Below are 27614 nucleotides of genomic sequence, written 5' to 3'. Positions count from 1 at the left end.
AAACATGTAAAAGACACAATATTTACAAGGTAATCAAAACCATCAACCTTTTATTACTCTTATAAAGCATTCAGTTAAAATATTTTGTGAAAAAGAAAAGCTTGCATGTTTTGGTATAATCACATATCTGTTTTTCTCATATCACTTATTTATTCCAGTAATGAACAACACGAACATCAAATATAAGCTCGCAACAAAGGGGACGACATTGGTATGATAAAAAACAGACAGCAGAATAATGCAAGTTGGTTAAACTATTAACTCTAGAACCCCTTAACTTATAAAGAAAGAGTATTCTGACGTTTGTCACTTATATTGTACCCTCCCACAACAGTAGGAACCTTTAGAAATACCCTTACTAACAAGTAACACTTTAGATTAGGCCATACAAATTACATTTACAAAGCATCATAACCTAGAATGTACCAACAGAGAATGAACAATGGGATTAAATTGGTAAAGTTTCTCAGCTAATTCGTGTTCTTATCAAAAGGTTGCTGATAATTTGTACACGTAAACACACTGTAAACAAAGAAGTGTTTGAAGCTTGGTTACTCCGCATTTATAAAGTGTATTTTGTTACTACTAAGCTACAATGTTACTACATAAAATATCTTAAAGGGGAGGAGCTTTTTTTAGTTTACCCATAACTTCATGTCCTTTTTTTTTTGCGTATGCAGAGAGACATTTAAACCACACTCGGTGCATTAACGCCTGTGCTTTTACTGACGCAATTTGGATCTGGGTTAACAGGTCAAAAATGTCGCTGGTGGCGCTGTTTCGTTGTTTCAGAGAATGCAGGGGAGTTACTACAACAATTGGGGAGTAGGAGGGGAGCAACAGGAGAAAACAATCCCTTTTCATCCCTTTAAGGGTCTAGTACCAAGACCGCTGTACATGAAACATGTAACAATGACATCACAATATTTCCTCTTTCTGCCCACTAACTGACCCTGTGCACAGGAATAATAGGAAGCCAGATTGGATCCTGTGATCTCTGTGACATAACTGTATTTTTGTCTGTGTCACATGGCATTCTCCTCCTCTGCCATCAATGTCAGTGTCAAAGTTGTAGGAAACGTTCAGTCTGGCAGTGATTGCCCCTGTGGGATTTAGGTCCATGCCGGATGCCACACATACACTCAACAACAAAAATACCTTTTTTCTTAAAAAAGGAAAAATATTATGAAAACTGTCAGGACATTTAAGATCAGTTTTCAAAAGGAAGAACAAAGCTAATGTTAGATTTCTTTTTTTCAGTTCCGACACTAACAGCCACACAATAAATTATCTTTGAATCTGTGAACAGTGGTCCACGTGGGTGAACACCAGTCCCAGGCTGTGCTTTCCAGTATGTGCGGCTGCCAGTCCGCCATGTTTTTTTCATGGATCTTTCATGCAGGACGGGCATAGCAGACACGTGCATCCTACGCACATATTGCCTCCATCACGGATCATACACCTGCAGTGGTGGAAGTCATACGCACCACCAGCATGACAGATGCGTGTGCAGCACAAGCACAATCAAATAGTTGCATTTTTTATGCCTTGAGGCTATGAGCTCACATGACCACAGCACTCAGTAACCGCAGACACACCCACAGGTACGGCCAGTTTCACAAAGACAGTGTGCACTTGTCACGTTTCACAAACGCATGAAACGCGACAATTTATTTCAAAAATTAAAGCTGTTTGATTCTACTGTACATTTCCTAATCATTCACAACTCCACTCTGAGACCACAAAGTGTCACTGTTGTCACTGGACAGTGTCATTGCGGTAACTTTTGGTTCTGGCTCATCAACTCCAGTCCAACATTGGTCTATGTTAAACGTCAGACACAGTTTGTCACATGCAGGAATATCTGGGACCTGGGGCATGAAAGAAAGTGGAATGTGTTTTTTTTTTCTTCTGACATGCCTTTTTTTCTGACAGTACAACAAACATGATCAGGTTTCATATTTCAACAAGGTAAAGTGCAAGGCTATTATTACTATTATCATAATTCATTTATGACGCACACATACACGCAGAAATGGACAGATCTGGCAACATCTCAGCCAGCAGTTTAGGAGCACAGTGGAAGTTCCAGACGGACACTCCCTTTGTCCTTGGAATGTATGAGTGTCAGACTAGGGCTGGGAGTTAGGGGTCACAGACAGTGCTAACGTCCGCTGGCAGGTCCAGGGACACATCCTTAAGGTACCTCCACATGAAAAGCCCACTCAAACCACACACAAATGTAAATAATCTATACATATATTCATGATATTCCCTTATTTTCTTTTCAATTCTTTTTTTTTCTATCGAGATAAAAAATATTCTGTCTGGCTATAGGCTATTGGACACAGTTGTGACAGTAGGTTATAAAAAACGGCACATCACAGGCTATGAACTGCACATTATACAAATGATTAAACAAGGAAAGGGTTTTGCCTCCGGTGAGACAAGCCAGCCAATTAAAGACAACCACGAAAGTGCCTCTTCTGTTATCGAGGGGCTCGCACCTAATGGCAGTGTCTTCTATGTGGCCCAGCGTGACTACAGCGAGAGGTACCGTAACATGCGGGCTCAGGAAATATCATCGGTAAACCAGGAAATCGGCGAAAAGCGCTGGGTTCGCCCAGCCCCTCCACACCTTTCCCGTGTCTCACCAAACCTTTTGCTCTAAGACAGGAAGCAGGGGCCACTCCCTTCGGTCCTGTCTGTGCCTGGGGCAAGGCAACTCTGACCAGGAGTGCCACAGGACTGCTCTACGGATCCAACCGTGCTGTTACCATGGCCTGTAGAAACCTAGCTAATCATGCATGACAACAGAGGAAGTCTTAAAAAATTAAATCAAATATTTCAAACCCCTTAAGCAACATACTCGTTAACAAGAAAGTCCACTAAATGAAAAGTAAGACTAAAGGCAGGCCAAAAACACAATATCTGTAAAAACAACAGGTTGACAATAAACACATGCAGAATGTTCTTTACTACAGACTACCCACCACTTATGTAAACCTGGCCCTGGCCACACAAAAACAAGGACATTAGCCCTACATCTAGGAAACAAAAATGGGTTTTAATTCAGTTACTGCCTAGCTTCATGGAATCACTGCAGGCAGTTTGTATTCTTGCTATTATCTTCATTTCTAAAACACCCACAGTTATCTTTTGTCCTTTTCACAGACAAACATAAGTGCACAATGTATTCAATTGTGTTTGTGTGTCTATATTATGTACATGGCATGTAGATAATGTAAATATGTTTAGCAATAGGCAATTGTGTCTATCAGTCTGTCTAGCTGCGTGTCCCTACATATACAAACCAAACTGCAGTGGAATTAAAAAATTGCTAGCCCATGTTTAAAACTAAGATCCCTGTGATGGCCAACTAGTTTAAAAAGTAGAAAAAGGTGAGAAAATATGTAACATCACAAAAGAGGGGAAACAATTCCCCTCCCAACCCCCACCCCAAAAAAATAAATTTTGTGACTTCAGATGAGTGTGTGTGTGAGATTGAGGGGGTCAGTAGTCATCCAGAGACAGGGTGTTGTCATAGAAGAGGTTCTGCACTTCCAACATGGCCGCCAGCTCCAGGATGTGCCTCTGGAGAAGGCTGCTCTCCACCGTGTCCTGTTTGGGCAGCTGCGGGTACGACTCGGGGAAGCTGCGCGACTCCTGCGGACACAAGCAGATGGGGGGCTTTCAGGCACGGGCGACCGGGCCTCTGCTTCGGTCTGGAACATTCAGATGGAAAACGACTACAGTACCCGGAACAGCTTGTGCAGCCTCAGTGTGGCCGAGCAGAACACGAAACGGATCAGGAGCAGCCGGAGGAACTCATCGCCATAGAACTGCAGGAAGGCTTGGTCTGAGGATGTAGGGAGAGAGAGAGGGAGAGCAGGAGAGAGAGAGAGAGAGAGAGAGAGAGAGAGAGGGAGAGCAAGAGAGAGAGAGATTAAGCTCCCGTCATACATAGAATTTATTTAAATTCCTGTCCTCAGGACTGCATCAGTACCTATGGTGTGTGAACGGGTGATCATCTGGCCGATGTCACCGTACACTCTGTGCAGGAACTCCAGAGCCTTCTCCCACAGTCCCTGCCGCATGCTGCTCAGGCCACACACAGAGAGGAAGGCCATCAGGGGGCTGTACAGGAAGAGGGTGAAGAGGCTGCCTCGCTGTGATTGGTCTGAGAGATGGGGGGGAGGTGGCGTAGGGCGGTGGCGAACAAATCGAGAGGATTGGCCAAAAAAATGTAAAAGTTGGAGGACAGCGTGAAGTGGAGGTGTTTAATGTAGAGTGGTATGGGGAATGGGTGTAGCAGGAGAGGTGAGAGGTGATGCAAAAAAATGTGAAGGGTAGAGAAAGACGTGGAGAGAGAGAAAACAAGGGGGCAAGGAAAGGGGTACAGCAAAATAATATTGTGAAAGAAAGATGAAGGAAAAATGTGGGGAGACACAGGTGAAGGGATAGAAGACAAGACAAAGTTACATTACTGCTACAAAGCCTACTCCTTGCCAAAAAAATCTAAAGGAAATTTTAGTACCAGATCCTGCCTTTCTTACAAAATACCTGATTGCTCTGAGCTGAGAACACATAGCGACAAGCTGCAGCAAATCACCATTATTCACAAATTAACTAATGGCTACTGGCTACTGCACCAAATCTATTCCAGCCACTTCGATAGATATTGCTGCATTTTAAAGCTAAGACCATTTCCTGAGGTGTGTGCATGCAGATGCTCTGTCTATATCATTAACAAAATGAAAAACATTCAGCAATGAGTCCCTGAAAACAGAAATGAGCAGGAGTGTCTGGGTATGAGGCGCACACCTTGCATGCTCTTGGGGTACACTGTAGGCGAGAGCAGGCACACCAGTGGCTGCCCAAAAAGATTAGAGAAATTCTGGAGGATAAAAAAGACAATCACATTTTTACTGCCATTGCTACGGCACCCTCAAGCACAATTCTTTCACACAACAGCTCTGGTCGATATCGAGCACAGTAAATTAATTTTATCGTATGCACTGTACAGAAACACATTAGAGGAGATGGGCGACTGACAAGCAAGTTAGTAAAAATGTCATCCGCTGAAATAATTGTACAGGTCTCAAACAATTAATATGATATTTATATCAATGGAGTCAGATAATTTGCTACTGCGTTCCAGCAAAATTCTGGGTCTAAGAAACAAGCATGCACCATACAATGTCAGGCACCAGAGGGCGCTTTGGCACCAAAAAACATCCTTGTGTATTGGATACGCTTCAGAATTGGCACAACACCCAGGTTTCAGTCCACAGTAAAACAATCCCATTCCCAGAATTTCTCTTTTTGCATTGCTGGTTTAAATCAAAAGTATATTCTTACTATTCTTCCTCATCTACAAACAGCGTCCTCAAGAGGCAAATTTGTATTGTCCCCTTAAAACGTTTGAAAAATGGTGAACATAGTCCAACAACAATAGAAAAAGTGAGCTGTTCATGAGAGTGTGACTGTTGGTCGACAGTATATTCTCCATGTACTAGACCAGGTTAATATGCTTTCCTCTCAGCCTGAGACCATGTGCTAGACCAGTGTAGATGAAAGATGTTTCTTTGTGCCAGTGTCTCAAATATAAATATAAATCTCAAACATAACTCTGATATAAGAATGTGGATTTATTCTTACAACACAGCTACTGTATATTTATAATACGGCTCACCTGACCATACATACAATTTTTCCCTGCATACGTGTTAAGGCTCAGCTGGGGAGGGTAAACCTGGTTATGAGGCTACTCACCTTGTAGGCCGAACTGTTTGAAGAGTCCACGATCACAAAGAGAGGCTTTCGAGTGAAGGGGTAGAGGTCACCTGGATGGAGACTGACCACAGGGGCAGAAAAGTCAAAAGGTTGCAGGCTTCACCTTTATCCGAATGAGTCACACACACCTACCACCGCCCACTCCCCATCCCCCTCACCAGTGCATCTCTTTCTGTGCCTGACTCCTCTTCTGGACTGTCTCCCCATTGATCACGTCCCGGTTGGTGTTGGTCAGAACTCCCCCAAAGTCATAGGGACCTGAAGGAACAAACGAAGGAGCTCAAACACACACTCATACACACTGCGCACCTGTATGCAATAGCAAGACACATGCACTTGTGCAAAAATACACACAACACATAACACACTGACATGCTCTCGCACATACAAACACACAAATCATTTTGTGCTGAACCACCCAAGCTGAGTAATAACAAACAGGAGAGAAGAAGCCATCTTTATTATTCTGACGGTCCGCTTGACATCTCAAATTACAGGGTAAATTATTATCCTTCTGTAATTACCATATATATATATATATATATATATATATATATATATATATATATATATATAATAACAATACAGAAGGGACTCTTCAGTTCTCAGCACCCTTCATCCCAATTGACCCACTGTACTCTATATGTCAAACTGCAATTTATGTACCTGTATCACTACTATATCAGAGCTGCATCAGTGCCATTTGCTGAGCATGAAGTGAACTGGCCCAGGGCTCAGAGCCTTTCGTTCTCATGGGACTGGAGTGATGTCACTGTTATTTCATAGTCGCAAAATCAATGTACTTTTAAGCACGACACGAATCAATACATCAGGCGGCTATTTATCTCGTGTAAGGCAGGGGGCGAGGGGACTGGTTTGCTGGGCCATCAATTTGGAAAGGGGCCTGAAACGTCCTTCTGTATGCCAAAGGCTGCATGGCCCATTGTCAAACACGCCTGATTTAAGGGACCAATCGGGAGGACTTTATCAACCTGGCACAAAGCAGAAGGGACCAATCGGGAGGACTTTATCAATCAGGCACAAAACAGAAGGGACCAATCGGAAGGACTTTATCAATCAGGCACAAAGCAGAAGGTAGCAGACGGAAGACGATGAAGTATTTGGTTTCTGACGTTTCGAGCACGCTGAAGAGGTGTTTTTCAATAGAGGCTAATGTCCTCGTCTAAATCATTTCCCATTTATCTCAATAGTCATCAAACAAGCTGCACTGGCCATGCCTCACCGGGAATGACAGGTAACACACAAGCTGGCACATACAGTGCAGTATCTTTTTGCTTCCCCACTCCTGTGGGTTGGCAGGGGAGAGAAATTTGAGTTTCCCGCCCATTCTGTGTTTTAAGAAATGAGTGTTGATTTTTGGAAATTAATTTTTTTGGGAAACGCTTAAAATTTTTAAATTGTGGACACATTATTGGCGGACAGACCGATTTACCATCAAAACTTGATTGCAGGGTGAGGTAAAACCCTATTTAAAACCCTGCAGTTGTTTCTGACATGTTAGTGCTCATGATTATCTGTGAGCTCTTCAGAAACAAAATGAGCTCATAAAACAGAATGCAGTCCGGGGGGGCCTAACCACTGGGCAGTCCAGCAAATGTGTAGTCACATGTGTAGTCACAGGCAACAGGCAGCCAAGCAGAGCAGGTGCGTCCGCAGTACACTGCCAGGGCTGGCATGAGCAAATGGGGGAAATGGCAGAGTGAATTATGTGAACGGTGAGAGGTGAGAGCGGGAGACAGTCTGTGAGGGTGGGACAGGACTGTATGATACCTTCGTAATCGGTGTGTCCAGTGGGAAAGACTCCAGTGGCTGAGAGGTAGACCAGCAGCACACTGTTGGCTGGCAGCTCCTAAAACACAACACAGACACACGACCGGAGATCAAAACCCACCGGGAGGCTGCAGTGCCACAGACCACATGAATCAGCCGTGTGTGCCCTTTACACAGTCAGCCAGTCAAAGATGGCAGTCATACGACATCAAAAGCTGACACCTTGCACGTTACCAGGGGTAGGTGGGTGGGTGGGTGAGTGTGGGTGAGTGTGTGTGTGTGTGTGTGTGTGTGTGTATCAGACTAAAAAATGTATACCTGCCAATCTTGCAGAATTACACCAAATGTCATTCAGTATAACAGCTGTGATCATATGGTATAACTAATAAATTCAATTCTAAAATACAATAATGTTTTGTTGACTCTGCAAAATAGGCATATTTCCTAAATGATTTCATTTTTTCTTTCATTTCACTACACAAAGTTGTAGTTGAAGTCATCTTGAAAAGAGCACAAAATTACATCAATCAAGGAAATGTCATGAATATGGCTTCTGTGTATAATCAAATTTAATTTATAGCAAGCAGTATTACAAATTAGTGATACTATTATTGTTTTTAATACAGCATGCTAAAGGCTACTAGACTCCACATTGATGTTTTCCAACTGGATGTCCAATATAAGTATGGTTCCCATTTTAGAGTGCTTTAACCGCTTTAAGTATTCTATTGTATACAAAGTGTTTTAAGTTAACAAGAAGGGGAAAAACTTATGTTGTCAAGTCAGCAAAACCCAACACACAACCACAAGCAAGTTATTAAACAGCAAAAACAAAGAAAATTTACACAAAGAAAAAACAGCTGTGGGATGACAGTAGAGAGCGAGGGTGAACAGTCTGTTGGAATTATGTAACCACAGTAACACCCCAACCCCAGGAGAGTGAAGGAGGTGATAATTGAGAAATTGGGGAGGGAGGAAGGAGAGCATCTAAGGGAAGAATCTTCCCTCTCAGCATGCTTCCATAAAGGTCACACACAGACAAGCAAAGTTATTTATTCTACACCTCACAAAGTGCTACAGCTTTACAAGGAGAGTCATTGCTGAAAGGGGAAACACTTGTCACGCTAACGGATGGAGCAGATTTCCTGTGACGACGAGTAGTAGATGATGCATCAGCGAATGCTGTTGTGGGGTGGCGAGCGACAGAAACGTTGCATGGGACAATTTCAGTGACCGGCACACTCAGTGATCCAGACACGGGTTATCCCTTAACCCCCTGCCCCCATTTCTGGACCACATCCCGGGCACAGATGCTGAGGTGTGTCCCTCAGGGCTGGCCCAACCCCATAAGCAACACAAGAGGTTGGTTAGGGTCACGCGACCACCAGGGGAACCGGCTGTTCGTTCTAAAATACGTATGTATTATTTTAGGTATTTAAGGTATAGGCCGGAACTGGTGGCTATATTTGCGTCACATGGGGGGTCAGAATGAGTGCTAAAGTGGGCCAAAGCTTCCTGGTAGGGGGTTGGGATGCTGGGGAATAGCAAGTGGGCTGTGTCCTGGTTCAGAAACTTCACTGGGGCTGATATATTGGGGAATTTGGGCCTCGGTCCCAGCTGTGGCAAGCTAATGGTATTGGGGCCACGTCCTAATAGGGTTGCAGCCGCCCTGGTTTTGTTTTGCACTATAATATAGCAGTAAATGACTTCAACAGATTTTTTTTTAAAAGCTTTGCTTCATATTTTCAAAATTTAGCTGCACGCTCCATATGCTGGAAACTCATTACCGACAGGTACGACTCGCTTCACCAAGCCCCTGTGTAACAGTGGGAGGAGCCATATCTGATGATGGGACATGTCATATTGGACACTGACAACTTTTTAGACAGCTAAGAAGAATATAGAGAAGAATTTATGCAAGAATGGAGTATTTCACTTCTCCAATCCACACATAATAAGTCTGTATTATGTTCTGGCTAACTGTTAACCATTTATAATCTTTTCTTACAATGTTAAGCCACTTTCTCCGATATCGTATCATTAATACAAAGTAGTGATCAACATATCATTTTGCACACTGTACACAGTATCACTGGAAAGCAACTCTGGTCCTGCAGTGCTGGGGATACATCTGGTTTGTGTTCCAACCAAACCTTAATTACATAATTGGATCAATGATTAGGTAAAATAAATGTAGGTGACCCTGAAACAAAGGCCCAATATAGCCTCTGAGATACATAAACACTCTGCAAGAAAAAAAACCTCTTGGTTAATGTAGTTTTAGGCCTGTATATCAAGTATGGACACTCACATAGTCTGTAGGATGAGAGAGGGAGAGGGAGGGAGGAAAGGAGAGGGAGAACGAGAGAGGGAGAGGGAGGGAGAGAGAGGGAGAGAGCAAGAGGGAGAGAAGGGGGGAGGAGAGAGAAATAGCAAAAGAGCAGTTCCAGCTCATGTTTGCTCTCAGAAGAGAGGGTGTGGGTGTCTTTCAGCAGGAACACGCACAAGCCAGAACTTTACTTAAGTCACTGAAGCTGAGCCGCCAGTCCTACAGAGGCGTTGGAATAAATAGATTAAAAGGACAACCGAGTTCAGCTGTGTTTAAATCGCCTGGGCGTCTCAGTCGACTCAAAAGCACCTCCGGGTAGCGGAGAGAAGGAGAAACAGGGACAGACCTTGAAGGAGGCGGACAGGAAGGAGTAGAGCTGGCTGAAGGTGGGCTTGTACAGCAGGTACTTGTGGGGGTTCTCTCTCTTGGCTGGCTTTTCACTGGGCTCCTGCAGACAAACAAAAGATTGCAGACCTGTCCGTGCTGCCAAAACAGGGCCTACTGGGAGAACCCCTGATATTTGTACAGGCACGCGCGTGTGTGTGAGTGTGTGTGTGTGTGTGCATGTGTATATGAGTGCGTGTGCACACATACCAGTATGTGTGTGTCCATATGTATATGTATTTGCCTGTGTGTATCCGACAGTGTTGCCAAATTGGGCAGATTCCTGTCCAATTGGGATACTTTTTTATGTTATTGCGTGGGGAAAAATGGCTTTGGGCAGGTTCATCATTTTCAAATCTGGCGTTCATGCATGTGCGTATGACTGTGTTTGAGCTTGTGTGTGTGTGTGTGTATCTGTACTGTGCCTCACTGTGTGTTATGCTCACTCACCAGCGTCCCAGGCTTGGTCATCTGTGTGGCCAGGTTGACAGGTTCTCTCTCTAGAGCTTGGAGCATGCGGAACATGTCTACAGTCAGCTCACTGAACTTCACCTGAGAGAGAGAGAGATGGACACAAAGCAAATGTCAACAAATTCAGCTTCCCTCCTGTTTTCTACACTGTATTATTTATGCTTCTTCACAGTTGTACGGCAGTTGTGTTATATATCAAGTTGCATTCAGATGTTTTGTATGTGATTCCTGTGTTTGCTGCTGTCTATCTGTGTGTGCATACAGGGCTCTACCTGGTTGTTGCAATTGCCAACGACAAGCGCATCTGACAGCGTGAGCTGGCCAACCACCATGCCCTGCTCCAGCTGGGGCACGCCTCCTTCCTGCAGCCGATTGGATGTGATCACCACAGCGTTTTCATCGTTCAGCACTATCACAGGATCCGCCTGCACACACACACACACACACACAAAGAAGATAAAGATAAAATCTCATGAAAGATAGCTGATACCTGTATTTGTGTACTGATAAAAAAAGTTTATTCCAGTCTAATCTGAGTTAACTGTCTGTCATTGGTGTATAGGGTGTAATTGGCTAATTGAGCCATGGTAATTGGTAGAAACAAAAACCTGCATACACACCAGCCCTCCAGGAACAGAACAGCTGACCCCTGTATGACACAAAGACCCAAGAGAACCCAAAGATCCAGTAAAAGGTTAGTGCTGAGGACCACACCTCCACAAACGCTGCAACTTCCTGCAGAACCAGGTTCCATTCCAGCTGGTCCTCTGTGTTAAAGCGCTGCGTATAGTCCTCTATCTCCTCTGACAGTTCCTGCACACACACACACACACACACACACACACACACACACACAGAAACAAAGTAGACAAAGAGAGAGAGAGAGAGATATCACAACATGCCAAACTGTCTAATCTTAAAAAAGATTTTGAATAAAATAAAACCTGAGCCTTCAACAAGACTTTCAACAGCACACTGAACTTTATATGGTCACGGCACTATAGTCCACAAGCGGTGTTTCTCCCACAACAACCTTCCCGCTCTTTACCTTCACCAGGACTTTGACCAGGTCCATCTTATTCAGCAGCAGACAGACGACAATGTAGCGAGCATAGTACCGCAACTTCTTCACCACCAGCTCCGGCCTGAGAGAAGAGAGGAAGGGGGGAAGAGAAGGAAGGAGAAAGAAGGCGAGGAAGAAGAGAGAAGGAAAAGAGGCAAGGGGGGAGAGGACAAGAGGGTGAAAGAGAGAGTACAGGAGGGAGAAAGGAAGTGGAAGTGAGCCAGAGATGCAAGGGGTGTAGGAGAGGAAAGTAAAAAGAGAGGCACACAAGGAAGGAGTGAGGGCAGAAGATACAGAGGACAGAGAAAGAAAGGAAGAGATGAAAGTGAAGAAGGGACAGAGGGGAGGAGAGGCAAAGAAGGAGAGAGGAAGAGGTTGACAGATGGCATTGAGAAGACACAGGATCGCAGAACCGTATTTCCATGACACCGGAGGTCCATGTGAATCTGGCCAAAATGGCACCATTACTACCTCAGCCAGCACAACGGGCATGTGTGAAACTCCAGACTCCAAGAGAAGACTGACTTAGCAGAGGAGTAACAGTAAGAGCATCGTGTGGCACAGTGGTTAGGGTGTAGGGCTATATTTGAGACCTGTCATGGGTTCCGGTTAAAACCCAGCTAAGTACATTTTGACAGAACGTGCAAGGTTCTAAGCATTCTCACCCTGGAAGAAGACAAAGGCATCTGAAAAAGCAAAGAAAAGATAATAATCATAGTAGCATACTCCCCCTTTTGAACTCACCTCTCCCACAACTTAACTCCATCTCTTCCAGTATTTTCAATGTACAATAACCCCAATACATAATACATAACAACACACAATAAATATTCAATAATCACACATCACTATGGTCTTACGCTATCATTTTTTAGGCTGGAAATCAAAGAAAACTGCCTTCTTACAACTGCAAATGGACACGTGGAAAGTAAATGTATATACTTTGATTTACATCTAATAAATCAGTCTATAGGCTGGCCTATTCTGAAGCCATTTGTGAGTCACTCTGTGGGGTTGGGGGTGACACCCACCATGACACTTTGCGTTCTGTGATCCCATCTCCGTTACTCTCTCTACTTTCACATCTAAATAAAGAAAAAATGAAAGGAGGGTGGACTGCCCACTCTCCCTTAAAAAAGATCCAGTCACTGATTCATTTCTCTCTCCAGTAAAGCAGCTGATCTGCATAGGCACTGTATTTAAGGGCTGCACATAACTGTACCGGGGGCTGGTGCTTTAGCTGGATATCACGCTCTTGACAACTCCACAAAAAGCCATTTTAAAAATGATGTTGGCATGCAAAAAAAAACTGTACTCTTTGACAAAATGAAAGCAGAAATTAACCATAGAAGATAAATTGCCATAAATTACCAGGCTGGAGAGCTAATGATGGGGCACAGGAGTTAATACTGTAATTACTTATATAATTAATTATATATAAATATAATTAATGTCAATCCATAATGTTTGGGACAAAGACATTTTTTTCAGTCAAAAATTCTTGACTGGCCAAGTCTTTCACCTGATCTGAATCCAATTGAACATGTGTTTCATATGCTGCAGAGCATCACCAGAGAAGGTGCTCTGCAGCATAAATACCAGGTGATATCCATGGGTCACAGACTTCAAGCAGTCATTCCATGCAAAGGACATGCGACAAATACTAAACATGACTACTTTCATTTAAATAACATTAATACTGTATGTCCCAAAAATTCTGGTGCCCTGAAATGGGGGGGTTAAAAAAAAACAAAAAGTGCCGTTATTTCTACATAATGAAATTGTAATGTCTATGAAAATACTCTTAAATAAAACCTAAGAATGTGCACTTTAAACCACATTGTTTGATTACAGAGCCAAATCCAGAAAACAATATGGTCTTAGACATTATGGAGCTCACTGTAAAGGGCATCAGTAACCTTCTTTGGACAGAGACCTTTAGGCCCCAGCCCACAATTTAAAGCCTAATGCTCTAGTGCTCTGGAGAAAGAGGCAAGGTGGGCATGGGCACACCTGGGGCTCACCTGTCCTCCTTATTGACCTGGTAATAGTAGGACCTCTGCCGGATGGCCGAGTAGAAGGAGAACGCTTCGTTCAGGTAGCTGGTTTCAGAAGTGCGTAAACTGAAACAAACACGACAGGAAATTTCTAGAATTCATAAGGGGGGAGGCAGAAGAACAACAGAGTTGCCTGGAACATGTTAAATAAGCATATGTTGCCTTACTAGTAATGGTAGTAGAGCTGTCCGATTTTGGAAGCCACCTCCCCAATCTGCCACCTCTTCAGGCCATACCGATTATCGAGTACCTGTCTGTGAACAGAAATGGATAATCAGGAATGTCCAAGTGGCGTTACAGCAAATATAAATCAAAATACACTCGCAAACAAACCCCTGACTCTCTCTCACAAGTTGCACAGATATCTGCATGGAAACATCCAGAAACACTGCCTTTCTCAGATGTTCTGCAGGGCTATTTTAGTCATATTTTAGCCTCTTATATAAGGCAATGAGTATGCACTTTATCAGGGTGGTCACGATTCATTCTCTCCATCAGAGCTTTGTAGCCAACTTTAATCCACAATTTTTGTTTTTAAAAAAAGTTTGGAGAAATGGCAACAGCACTGGGGCCTTACTCATCACCAGCACAGAATCAGCACTGCCTCTGTAGACCGAGCAAATAAAAATGTGACTAAGCAAGATATCAGTGGGGTCAATTACAGAAAAACGCCAATAGTATAAGAATAGATCAAAATGACATTTCACACACTATGAAAATAGCGCTTTGGATGGTGGATAATATATAGCGCCATGCGGGAAAAACACAGGAGGGCCGTTACACAACCAAAGGCACTGAGAGGATTAGTGCCAGACTCATCACCGCCACCGCTTCGCCATCGCTGTGACCTTTGCTGGGATTAGTTACGGCGGGGACCACGGCACCTGTGCTGCTGCTGGAACTTCCAGAGCTTGGTGTAGACGTCGAAGGTGCGGCCGAAGTAGGACTGCCACTGCTTGTGCCCGTACTGCGGGAGGTCTCTGCGAGAGGGAGGGAAGAGAGAGGCGCGGGCGGACACGGTGAGCCAACCCAGCTGGAGCGTGCGGCAGTAGGGAGTGCTCTCTGCTTAATGATTAATGAAAGCCGTGGACAAGCCACACCAGCGCACCTCAGACCCCCCCCCCCACACACACACAGCAAAGCATGAGGTTACATAACAGCGGTATGTGGTCTTTTTCAATAAAATATAATGGGAGTCCTTATTTCGGGTCCTTGTCCCTTGAGGCACCTGAACTACGTTGTTAGGACTAGTGGTTCCTCACAGCATCTTTCCACCTCCTGTAGGCCATCAGAGAGGAGGGGCCGGAGCAATAATAGTGATCATGATATGTCATATGTCGTGTGACACCCCTGGGAGGGAGATGTTGCAGTTCTTGGGTTTTCACCGTAATTTATCACACATACACAAAAACAAATACACAAACACTTTCACCCTTGCCCCTCTTGGGTTCGAGTAAAAAAAAAACAAGACCAGGTTAAAACCTAGTATATGGCTGGACCTAACACACGTGATCCGGCCGACCAACGGCGTGACTTCATAGCTCGGCCAACCAATGGTGTAACTTCATCGCTCACTCAGTCACTCACTCAGTCAGTCACAGACATTCGCGTTTGTAGGGCTGGCCCCGCTGTTGCGGTCCAGCCAGAAACTAAAACCTAAAATAAACTAAAACTAACCAAAATCTGCGACAGCTTTTTTCAATTGATAAGCCAGTGACAGTTTAGTTTCATTTGTTTCAGACACACACAGGCGTACTCTCTTCCGGAGCAAGCTTCTTGTCATGGCTCCATACCGTGGAGAGGAGCACACTTTAAGCACCTGGGCTGATTAGTTAACACAACCCAGGTGCGTGTGCTCTCTCCACCGGTACGCATGGCTGAGACAAATCCGCTTCTCCACCAGACCAAATGCCACATAATAATAATAATAATAATAATAATAATAATAATTGCATTTTTAAGCCACCTGTCATTGCAGGACCTGGAAGCACTTTCCAGAGAGGGGGAGCTCACCTCAATCACCACCAGTATATAGCAGTCACATGGGAGATGAATGGCAGCCATTTTGCATCAGAACCCTCACCACCAATAAGGTGTGGGCGAGAAGGTGAATTATTAAGCCATTAAAATTTTTCAGTTATAAAGGGGCCAAACTGCCAGAGCCAGATTGGGATGGCATCTCCTACATTACAGTGTCCTTGTGACTGCACTGGGTCATCCGTTTTCGGATTAGTACGCCCAACTAAGCTTTGCCCAACTTTCCAAGTTGGTATGGCGGCTGGCAAAGAACGAGAGTGCGCGGCGATGCCAACTTGGAGAGAGAGATGAAGAGAACGAAAGAGAAAAAGCAGCAGTGTAGTGATAAACAGCATAAAAAATTAAGATACATTTTAACCATACTTTGATCTTTTTCCATCCTTATGTGAGCTAAATATATTGGGGTGGTTGTTAAGAAGCTGAATAAAATGTATCTGAACATGGAAATGCATGTTACAGCTATTTTTCATTTAACTGAAGAGACACTACTGTATATACTCATACATCTTCAGTCAGAATAAACCTTTTGTCCTTATATTTCTAATATATTTGACCACAGAGGCTCCATTGTAAAATTCACCCCTATTGAAAACGTGACATTTAGGTAAGCAGTCTGGGTGAATACAGAGAGAGCCGCTGTCTGCAGCAGCTTGAGGGAGGAGGATGCGATTGAAGTTACTGACGTACAGCACAGGGTGGAACGCCAGCCTGCTGGAAAGGTAGTGAGTTAGGTGGCTGGAGTTTATTTATTTATTTTCTCCTTCTCCTTCCTCTCCTTTTTATTTGAAATGCTTCAGGCTCTCCTGTTATCAGCTGGCAGTTGCCATGGCTACACATCTGGAGGCTGGAAAGACAAGCGCAGCACCGGCTGCAGAGGGAAAAAGTAACACACACACATACACACATGGACACACACACACAGACATGCACACACACACACACATGCACAGATACACACACACACAAACACACAAATGCAAACATGCACACATACACGCACACACACAGACATACACACACGCACACACACACACATGAACAGATATTTATACACACACGCACACACACACACAGACATACACGCACACATGCACAGATACGCACACACACACAAACACACAAATGCACACGTGCACACACACACACACACACACACAAACACACAGACATACACATACACACACACACACACACACACACACACGCACACACAAATCTTTCCATTGCCACAGATTTTCCTATAACTGAGTGCATGTTAGACTTACAGAGAGCAGGTTTTTTTTTGTTTGATTTCTTTTATCTCATCTTTACACAATGTGTCAGGCACAGTAATGATTCAGACAGGCTGCTGCCTCGCCTGGCTTCCACATACTAAAAGGCTCATTCAGGCCACTGGCCTACCGCTGAGACAGTTACCCAAATCCACTGTTTAAATCGCTGACAAGAGCCAGTCCATCACCTTCCGTTTAACCGATCTCCAGACGCTTTGTTCTACCGTGGCCGCACGTGAACTGCCGTGTATGCACACGGACACGCCAAAGGATTAGCACGTCCGCTGGGCTTTCCCAGTGCTTCTGGTCTCTTAAACTCACGCCGTAAAGAAGAGGCTGTTTTAAACCGTCTCGAGTGGGGGGGTGTTTGTCCCGCCCCACTGCACCCTCCTCTCTCTCCCTCACCTGCCACCTCCCCTGCTGCTCAGCACCATAGAGAGCAAAGTGGCACCACAGAACAACCAATGGAAACCTGGCAGGCTTCACTACACGCTGATTGGCTAATCACAGCTAACATGTTGCTGAGTGGCCTCTTTGGTGTCATATTTATGACATCTTTATAAGCCACATGAACTGAACTTCCATGTAAGATTTGTTTGAGGACAGGCTGTCAGGGAAACACAATGCACAAGGACAACAAGCACACAATACAAGCAGGCAGAGCAAGAAATAGCCAGCCTTTGGGTAATCAATTTAAAAATATGAGCAAACGTCTCGTGCAGTAAATTAATGGGAAGACGCATAAACAGCTCAGAACATCATTAAATGACCTTTGGTTAGACACAGCAAATGGGGATATTCTCATCATCCCATAATGCACTGCTCCAGTCAATGCTCTGGTCAGAAAGGGAGTACATCTTGAGGGCATTAATCCTGTCAGCAGAGATGGGAAATTAATGGTGCATGGAACAACATTAAATCCCAGCCGATGATCCTCCTCATGACCTTGCCAGACTGCAAGGGCACTGGGGTGAGGGGTTGATTTTAACCGCCAGGCCCACTGAATCAGTGTGTGTGTGTGTGTGTGTGGGTGTGTATTTGTGTGGGAGTGTGTGTGTGTGTATATGTGTGTGTGTCTGTGTGTGTGCATATGTGTGTGTGTTTCAGTGTGTTTCTGTGTGTGTGTATAGGTGTGTCTGTGTGTGTATGTGTGTGTGTGTATAGGTGTGTCTGTGTCTGTGTGTTTCTGCGCGTGTTTCTGTGTGTGTATGTGTTTGTGTAGCTGACACTACTATTTCTGCTGCTACAAATAAAACGGTACTATACAGTCATTATGTCAGCTTGAACTGACAAGGGGAATGTTCACACACACACTCTCTCACCCAGACATTCCAGAGGAAACCCGCAGACCTCGAGATCTGAATCAGCTCCAGCAACAGACAGCAAATGTAATCAGTGTCACACGCGCTAACAGTGGCGTGCTGGCAGCTACAAGGCAGAAATACCCTCAGAGGCTCAGTCAGATGAAACATACACGACCCTTACACATGCGCCCAGACACACACACACACACACACAAATGTACACAAATACTGTGTATACATAAACATAGACACACACTCATACTCAGTCTCCACCTCACAGCTGAGGGAACCACTAGGCTTGTTTGGATGGTAAGCAGTCAGTAGTCAGATCACATTTCTGTTTAAGGTAATCTCTCTTTACTCAGCACGATAAACACACACATAAACACACACACACACAAATACACACACAGGCATGCAAGAGCCTCCTGTTTTCAATTATTACACATAGATCAGGTTCCAGCTCCACAGAGCGATTCTGAAGACACACTTCCCCCTCAGCCCACTAGAGAGCCTGGTCTGCAGAGGACGCAGGGAAAGAGGGGCGGGAGCAGAGGGGGAGGGGCCCTGCCATGCTTCCTGACAGAGCAGGGTCATGTGAAACCCGCTAGCAACCAAAGAGCGAGGCTTCACAAACCCGTAAATGGATACAGCCTTCAATGGCATATTGACATAAAGCATTCACATTTTTTTGCTGTGAGGATCCCTGCTTTTTGATTGGGTCATATTTTGGTAATGGGTTTGCTTTTGTTATGGTTCATAGGTGATTGACAGCCCAGCTGAGATGAGCACCACCCACTGTGGGGCTGGTGAAACCTTGCTTTTACTTCACAATCTTATACAGTCTGGTATGGTAGACTAGTGACTCGAAATAATGAACATTACAGTAAATGTTAGTCAGCACTGGGCACAGTGTAAATGGTTGGCTTTAAATCAAACAAGATGCAACGCTGGATCATAAGACCAAAGCCTTTCGTTTAAGTCAGCAATCAAACTGTCACACATAGAATCTGACCGTTGGTTTATTTCTCGTCCTGAACCTGAAGTCACCAGTCCTGGAGCCGTAAGGCATTACATAAGAGCCAGAGGGCCGGAGGTGACAGTGTGGAGAAGACCTGGCTTCAGCACCTTTTCCCTCCCTAACTGAACACCAGTGTGGAAGCTGGCGATAAGCTATCACGTGAGAAAGAGGCAGTTTTATTTTTTTTTAAACTGCAAAGAGGAAAAGTTTTCACTTTGAAGTACGGAGCCTCATTTGCGGCTGCACTCGAGGCCTTTATGCTCCCAGCATGCCGAGCGTGAGACGGTGAGTGCGCTCTCTCTCAGGGCCCCTGTCAGCGCCCTTACTGTTCTGACAGCCCTGCTGTGGCGTAATGACACAAAATGGGCTTCATAGATAAACTGTGATTACACCACTCCAGCCAGACAGACACACACCCACGCCAAACTCGGTCTCTCTCTCTCCTCTCCGTCTCTCAGACACACACGAACACATGCACGCACGCACACACATGCGCCGATGTAGACATCATGTACACTGATACATAATACACAGTCAATTAAGACAGCCACGCATCCACTAATACGTCTGCTACAGTCGATACACAATGCTTTATCTGACGGCAACTATGGAAATGAAGGTCAAACGTGTAATCCTGTTGTCTCAATGGCATCGTTCACAGCCAACCACATCATCAGACTCCCAAGACAGTACAGCAAGGTAGAAAGGAACATTTCCACCATGTGGAATTTCTGACATTACAGTGGGAGTAATGAACCAGCAAATTCCCGCTGAGCAAAATACCAATACAGTGTGCTTCACGGCTGTGGCTACACACCAAGGGACGGAGAATAAGAGAGAGGAAGAGAGAGAGGGGAGAGAGAGCGAGAGAGAAACAGCCTACAGCAACTGACATACAATGGCTATAAATAGAATTCTGCTAAAAAAGACTGGTTAACTCAAACATTCGCCCATGATGCAACGAAGGACCTCGGGCTGACAATATCTTTTCATCCACGCACAATGTATGGACACATTGTAACACCTAGTCACGAGGCCCACATACCATCTTACCATCTTAAATCTATCAATCCTGGCATAACTGACCACACCTGAACTGCTATGCCTTATTAAATTTACTATGAACCCTGCCATAAGGCCCATGTGCAGCGCTATCAGTCACATTAAAAATGCAGACCAAAAATTGCTCAGTTCTGTGGTAAGGTAATGTTGCCAGAAATACCCATGTGTTGAAACCACATTTCGACTAAAAATAAGAGTCTGAGTTGTGCTGACGTATTGCATTCTGCTACATAAAAGGCCTAATCAACTCATTTTCATTTTAGCTTGTATTTGAATGGTAAAAAAAACAGACAGGCAGAAAGGTGAATGGGGAGCTCTGACCTCAAGCCATTGAAGAGCTGTTTGGACTTGTCCAGCAGGTAGCAGAAGTCAGTGACGGTCTTTCTCTCACTCAGCGGGATATCATCCTCAGCTCCTACCCCGGTCATCCCTTCTGATTCTTTACGCTTACTTCTGAAACACACGAATCAAACACGCACACACACACACATACACACACACACACACACACCCATGCACAGACACACACACACATGCGCACACACACGTGCACACATGCACACGCACACACACATGTGCACACGCACACACACACACACAGAAGTGATTACACTAGCTTCATGCAATTCAGTAAGATGATTCATTTGTTAATTATCACAAAGTAGAACTACTTTATACCCAGCAAACACAGTTAAAATGGCACTCATTTTTATGTACAATGCTCCGATTCAGGGAATATCAAATTCTGCATAAACATTTTTTGAATATGCATGAGTTACTCCATGTAGAAAAATATTAAATAAACCTTAAATCTACCAGATACGAGAAGTGTTTTCCTTGTGCATTTTCCTGCAGAAGAAGTTGTGATATTTTCAAGTGATTGGTTGTGAGGGAGGGTGGTTGCAGTGTGAGAGTGAAATAGGGTGTACGCAATGTGGGAAAAAGGACATAGGAAAGAAAAGAAAGAGGGAGAGAGGGACACAGACAGACAGACAGAGAAAGAGGGGGGTCTAATTCAATAAATCCAGTCGATATGATTGTCTCACAGCAATTCCTTTTCTTTTTTGGCATGAATAAATAATTCAGGTGGTGCATGGGGCCTCGGTGTCTCCACAAAAATCAGCACAGTCGCTGTGATTCAGAGAGGCAGCCAGAGAGAGAGAGGGGGGGGAGAGAGAGAGAAAGAGAGAGCCATAAAGAGAGCGGAGAAGGAAGCCGTCTGTCATCCAAATGACACGGGGATCAGGAAGGGTGGCTGCTGGCCAGACCCCCAGAGAGGGGCAGACCAGCACACATGGCATCACTGTGGGGGAGCTGAGAGGTGTACGTGTTTGTTTTGAGCCACTGAGATTTACACCCGGGCCACCAATGGGTCTGGGTCCACACTGGAGTGACAGTTATGAGCTACCAAGCACCACCCTCAAATTCAGGCCCTACTCATTCTTTCCACAACCCTATTCCCCACCACACTGGAAATACAGACATGAAACATTCATAATGGGGCTAAGATGGATTTAGGGCCCAGTGGGGAGAGGGGAAAAACAAAGAGGTAAAGGAGAGAGAGAGAGAGGGGGTTGAATTTTGGAAAGAACTGTACTTCACCATATGTTTAACCACTGCAACAATAACCAGGCTGAAGCCTCATATTTGACATCAAACACTACATCTACATGTAGTCACTCACTAGTAGTAAAGGGGAACCAGAAATACACCATAGCCTCATTCATGGTAGGATAAGCATGTGCACAAATCACCTTTCATACACCGTATCTTCTAAAAGTCTTCCATGTTGTTTGTCTGGCTATAACACTTATAATCAAACTCGATTCTTGTTTTTATCATAACCTGAAAAAGCATAAATCAATCTTGGTCCCATTTTCTGACATTTTAACCTCCCTGTTTTTATATATTGTCATAAATGTCCCTAATTGAAGGGGGGCAAGAGAAAGACTGAGACAAAGGAACATAAAATGAAGAGACACTGTCTTTATTTATTTATGATGCCGTTTATCTTACTAATAATCATTTTTCTATTTGTAATTTCAGCTTTTGCTTTCTTCGCATAAGTGAATGCCATCCCAGTAATATGAAATTTAAAAGAAACAGAAAAAAAGACATGTAGAGAGAGATAGAGAGATAAGAGAGAAAGATAGAGATAAAGAGAGGTAGATATAGAGATATAGCAAGAGAGAGAGAGATAAAGAGAGAGAGAGAGAGAGAGAGAGAGAGAGAGAGAGAGAGATAGAGAGATTCTTATGCAAGGCTAATAAGCCCAAGGCAGAGTAAGCACTGCTCAGCTGTAAAATCATTCCTACTGAAGAGGGACAGAAGGAGAGACGAGTTACCACACACAAATGTAACACACACACATAGACAAGTACACAGACAGGCAAATGCACGCTCACACATACGCACATACACAAAAACATGTGTACACACACACACACATTAAAGCACAAGTGTACACACACATACACGCACATAATCCTTGACAAATATACAGTGCCATCAAAAAGTATTTGCCACCTTCCAGATTTCCTCTGTTAATGCATATTTTTCACATAGAATGGTTTCAGATCATTAGAGAAAATGTAATACTTAGACCAAGTGATCAGTAAATACAAACACCCATATCACCCATGTGAAAAAGCAATTTCCCCCTTAGTTACTTCATCAACCAATTAACCAAATTTAATTGATTGATTAATTGAATCAGTTGAGCGAATACAGCCAAGCTTGATTGCTGCCAGCCCTGTTGAACATAAAACTCCAGACCTTATCATCAGACTGTAGTCACCATAAAGTTTCTACAAGCACACTACGCCACAATCAAAGGAAAATTCAGAAGATGAGAACAAATGTTGTTGAAATATATCAGTCTGGAAAGGGTTACAAAGCCATTTATAAGGCTCTGGGACTCCACTGAACCACAGTGAGAACCATTATCTCCAAGTGGAAAACACCTGGAACAGGCGGAGAGGCCAGCCCACCAAAATGTCTTCATGGGCTCAGTGACATCTCATCCAGGAAGTCAAAAAACAGATCCCAGAAAAACATCTGAAGAACTACAGGCCTCTCTAGCCTTAGCTAAGGTGTTCATGACTCCACAATAAGAATGCGACTGGGCAAAAATGGGATTCATGGGAGAGTAGCAAGGTGGGAACTAACCAAGAGAAACATCAATGTCTCACATTTGCAATAATGTGATAGTGTTCTATGGACAAATTAGTCAAAACAGGGACTTTTTAGATGACACCAGTCCCATTATATCTGGCATAAAGAGAATACAGCATTTCACAGTAAGAACATCATATCAACAGTCAAGCATGGTGATGGTTGTGCAATGGTGTGGGGATCCTTTGCAGCCTCGGGACCTGAACGAATTGGCATTATTGAAGGAACTATGAATTCTGCTCTGTACAACAAAATTCAAAGGAGAATGTCAGGACATCTACCCGTGAGTTGAAGCTAAAGCGTAATTGGATTATGCAGCAAGACAATGATCCAAAACACAAAAGCAAGTCTACATCTGAATGGCTGATGTTTTGGAAAATACTTTTTCACGGCACTGTAGATAGAAATAAAGATGAAGTGGCACATGCATTGACCATATGGTGGTGTAAAAACCAAAAGCTAGAGTGCATGATTTAGGGAAAATTATTCATAAATAATCAAGATCAAACATCTCTAATACACAAAAGCCTCAGATTTGTGGACCTGACATTATCTGCAATAAAATTGTAAAATATAGCTTGAATACAAAGACACATTTCACATCCATAACTTAGTGTTTTCCCCGAGATCTGGAACCAAGCACTAATCTAAATCTCTTAAATTGGAATATGGAGACAAAATTAATAGAAAGTGACAACATCCGTAACAACTTTGTCAGCACTCTGTCAGCAATTTGATTATACTGTGTTATAGCATATCCAACGTCTCGTTTTACACCACAGCAATCCATACCCTACAAGCTCACTCACCCATGCTAAAAAGAAAAGGGGCTCAATCGACGAATGCACTCACCATGAGCGCAGGCGGAACCACACAAATCACAGGCCTGAGCTTGAGCTACATCATTAGCCTGCTATGACTGGGAGTTTACAGTGATGCGATACAGCTGGTTTATTTCAGCCAGAGGTATAGTTCAGCAATAGGATTCAGTTGGCCTGCCTTCTACAGGGTTCCACTGTGTTTATTCCCCACAATTATAATTGATGATATGCCTTTTTTTTGTTCATTCTGTCCTAATGTACCGTATAGCCTCTAGCATGGAAATAATCATGATCAGGGGCGAGTCTGTGTGTTTCAGCTGCGATGCTCTTGCAGGGAGTACAGCAGTGACTTGAGGGATTCCAAATTGGATAAAAGGAATAAAAAGCAGACACTCTGGATAAGAGCAACCTCTAAGGGATTGCTGTGTAATGTAATGTAATGTAGAAACAGCTTTATCAAATGGCCTGGTGGGTGGCTCATCCTGTTCAACAGTTATAGTGCATGGATGGGCCCCATGGTCCACTATCTGATCTGGACTGTGCCAGCACCTACTGTGGCTGGCAGCCCCACAGGCTGATGCACAGTTAGCGCCAGTGTCACCCAGGGATGGGAGGCTTTCAGTTCACCAGGGTGTCAGTGTCTTATTATGCACCAGCGATGACCTCCCCAGTCGATCGGGCACCTGCTTGTTTGCCTGTTGAGCAGCAACTCATGCCTATGAGAGCCTGACTCGCTGACTGAATGCCTGACTGCATTGAGTGAGATAAGAAGTGGAAGGCTAATGTCACATGCTTCCAGAAAGAGCACACACTTGTCTATGCTCTCCCAAATCAACAACAACGGTCGCAATGAACGCTGCAGCCTGAGTATGATTATCTATTCCAAGCGTCAAAAAAAATTGGATCATCATATTTGTTTCGGGAGTCATTTCATCCAAAGGGGCAAAAAAGTAAAATTGCTCACCAAGTGGCTAAACACCAAATGGAAATATGAATGTCGGTAGATGTGGAAATTTGTAGGTGTGTGTGCGTATGTGTGTGAGTGCATGTGTGTGTGTGTGTGTGTTTTATTCATGTATTTCAGGAGTGTAAGTGTAGAGAATCAGAAAGGAAGACCGGGGCAAGAGCCAAGGACGAAATACCACTGAGCGGGAAAGGCTTCACTGTTTTGGGCTGTACTGATCATCAGAAAGCCACAAGCTCTGTTTCTTAGCGCTGAATCTCTGAGATGCTTTCTATAAAAGCAGAGCATTGTGAGTTTGCCATCTTGTCATTCGAGGGGTCAAAAAGATACCGGAGGATCGGAGGATCAGTCACAGCTTCACTGCTGTTTGACTGTCGACTTCCTCGACTGTCACCATGACAGAATCCGATGATTTTTTTTCACTGAAGACCACTTCAATATGAAAGGGCTCAGCTGTTTCTTTTTTTTTTTTTTTTTTTAAGAAACAAAATCCAAAAGCCATTGAACTCTAATTTAGCAGAATCACCTGTAAAAAGGATGATCTAAAAAGCCATAACTAAAATTTAAATGGGGGGGGGGGGGGGCAGCAGGAAAGAGGATTTATTCCTTTATTCCATTATTCCATATCTGACAGTGAGAGTGAGCTATGTAACACAAAGATTGTGGAATTAACATAAATCTTAATCTGGTGGAGGATAATGTTTTGCTAGTTGTTTATTTTTAGTGGAGTAGTGGAAGAACCCTGGTGGTTTGATTGCATTTCATATGAGATTTAATTCAACAATGAACATTCTGTTCTATAGGAGCACTGTCATCTGTGCATGCTATTACGCATCTTGGATAGACAGTACTGGTCCCTTGTGGCCACAGGTCTTAAATTACTTAACTGATCAATATCAATTTGGACTTAAACTGGTCAAAAACAAAGAGCAAAACCTAAAAAGGGTTTCAACGAGTCTGTAATTGAAACCCAACATGAAACCTATAGCACCCCGTAGTCCCAGAAGAACTGGAGCAAGCCATCTGTGTAGAATTATCATGCACATAAAACTAAACCCAACTCCCTCTGTCTCACTTTTAAATTCTGTCTGACTGATGTAATTCTATGGCTTCAGCCTCTAATGCTATTTTTATCATAACAATTTGTAATGATTCAATCCTTATTTCTAAAATAACATTTGTTTTTGTACATGTACATTTCTTTTCATTACATGTGCTTCTATGATGTATTTGTCTATATGGTTCATAGTGTGATCTCAATGTCTGAATGCTATCGGGATGCATCTGCTGTGAGTTTTGCAATGTGACCCAAGTAGTTTTCATTGCACAGTAAGAGATACTATCAGCTACCTGGGCTAAAGACCAAGGTCCCCGGCCAAAGGAATTAATTATACACTTATTCAGGCCTCAAATGTGTATTCACCCGTATTGCAAATCACAGAAAATGCCTTTGTGTCCAGCATAAACAAGGATGGACAGTATTTCAAGTACAAGTATTTGAAATATGTAATTGCATGCATGCTTTTCACATGTAATATAGGCTGCTCGCCACTGTTCCCGCATGGTCAATATATCAGTGCCACCTGCAACGCAACATGGCAATCCACCATTTTATTGCTGTTTGTAGATTATGTGCTTAGGATGCATTTCGTAATTTGCAACAAAATACATTTTTGGGTATTTTTGTCCATCCCTGAGCAGACAACTGTGCTAACTGGTATACAGATAAAATAGCAATATAACACCTGGTATTCTAAGAGGTTTGTAAGAATAAATAAAAAACAAATACTTCTGAAACAAAGCTCATACTTATTCATACTGAAATAGTTTTATAGTAGTATGAACCAAAGTATAAATTATATCCCCAGCAGTATCGGAAAAGTATTAAGTATCTTGATCAGATTTGACTAATAGTATCCTAAGTCACTGAGTTAAGAGGTATAGATATACTGTAGATAACACATTGTGAATAGAGCTCTGTGTGATTGATATTATGAAATTGAGTATTTTCCCAAATGTATGGAACAAAGAAATTGTTGTTTCCCACCATGTAACAACAAAACAATTCA

At 43.5% G+C, this 27614-nt stretch overlaps 1 protein-coding gene across 4 annotated transcripts in view; it reads right to left on the bottom strand.

The window, feature by feature from the left end:
• Positions 1–21: 21 nt before the first annotated feature.
• LOC135265067 (protein SCAI-like) overlaps positions 22–27614 on the bottom strand; it is a 35460-nt gene continuing 7867 nt past the window's right edge. Inside the window, exons 3-19 of one of the 4 annotated variants that reach the window (XM_064354295.1) lie at positions 20908–21039; positions 14776–14871; positions 14059–14145; positions 13859–13957; positions 12500–12520; positions 11820–11916; positions 11486–11584; positions 11044–11196; positions 10751–10852; positions 10263–10364; positions 7588–7666; positions 5955–6054; positions 5776–5857; positions 4825–4897; positions 4007–4180; positions 3759–3859; positions 22–3666 (exon numbers count right to left, since the gene is read on the bottom strand). In XM_064354295.1, coding sequence (XP_064210365.1) covers positions 3514–3666; positions 3759–3859; positions 4007–4180; positions 4825–4897; positions 5776–5857; positions 5955–6054; positions 7588–7666; positions 10263–10364; positions 10751–10852; positions 11044–11196; positions 11486–11584; positions 11820–11916; positions 12500–12520; positions 13859–13957; positions 14059–14145; positions 14776–14871; positions 20908–21014 — 1725 coding nt within the window. In that variant the 5' untranslated portion in view covers positions 21015–21039 and the 3' untranslated portion in view covers positions 22–3513. The remainder of the gene's footprint in view (positions 3667–3758; positions 3860–4006; positions 4181–4824; positions 4898–5775; positions 5858–5954; positions 6055–7587; positions 7667–10262; positions 10365–10750; positions 10853–11043; positions 11197–11485; positions 11585–11819; positions 11917–12499; positions 12521–13858; positions 13958–14058; positions 14146–14775; positions 14872–20907; positions 21040–27614) is intronic. The other 3 variants (XM_064354296.1, XR_010332839.1, XM_064354297.1) reach the window with 3 other exon arrangements.

Source organism: Anguilla rostrata, chromosome 10 (genome assembly GCF_018555375.3).
Source record: "Anguilla rostrata isolate EN2019 chromosome 10, ASM1855537v3, whole genome shotgun sequence".
Classification (NCBI taxonomy): Eukaryota; Metazoa; Chordata; class Actinopteri; order Anguilliformes; family Anguillidae; genus Anguilla; species Anguilla rostrata.
This window is presented reverse-complemented; position numbering and strand designations above follow the sequence as displayed.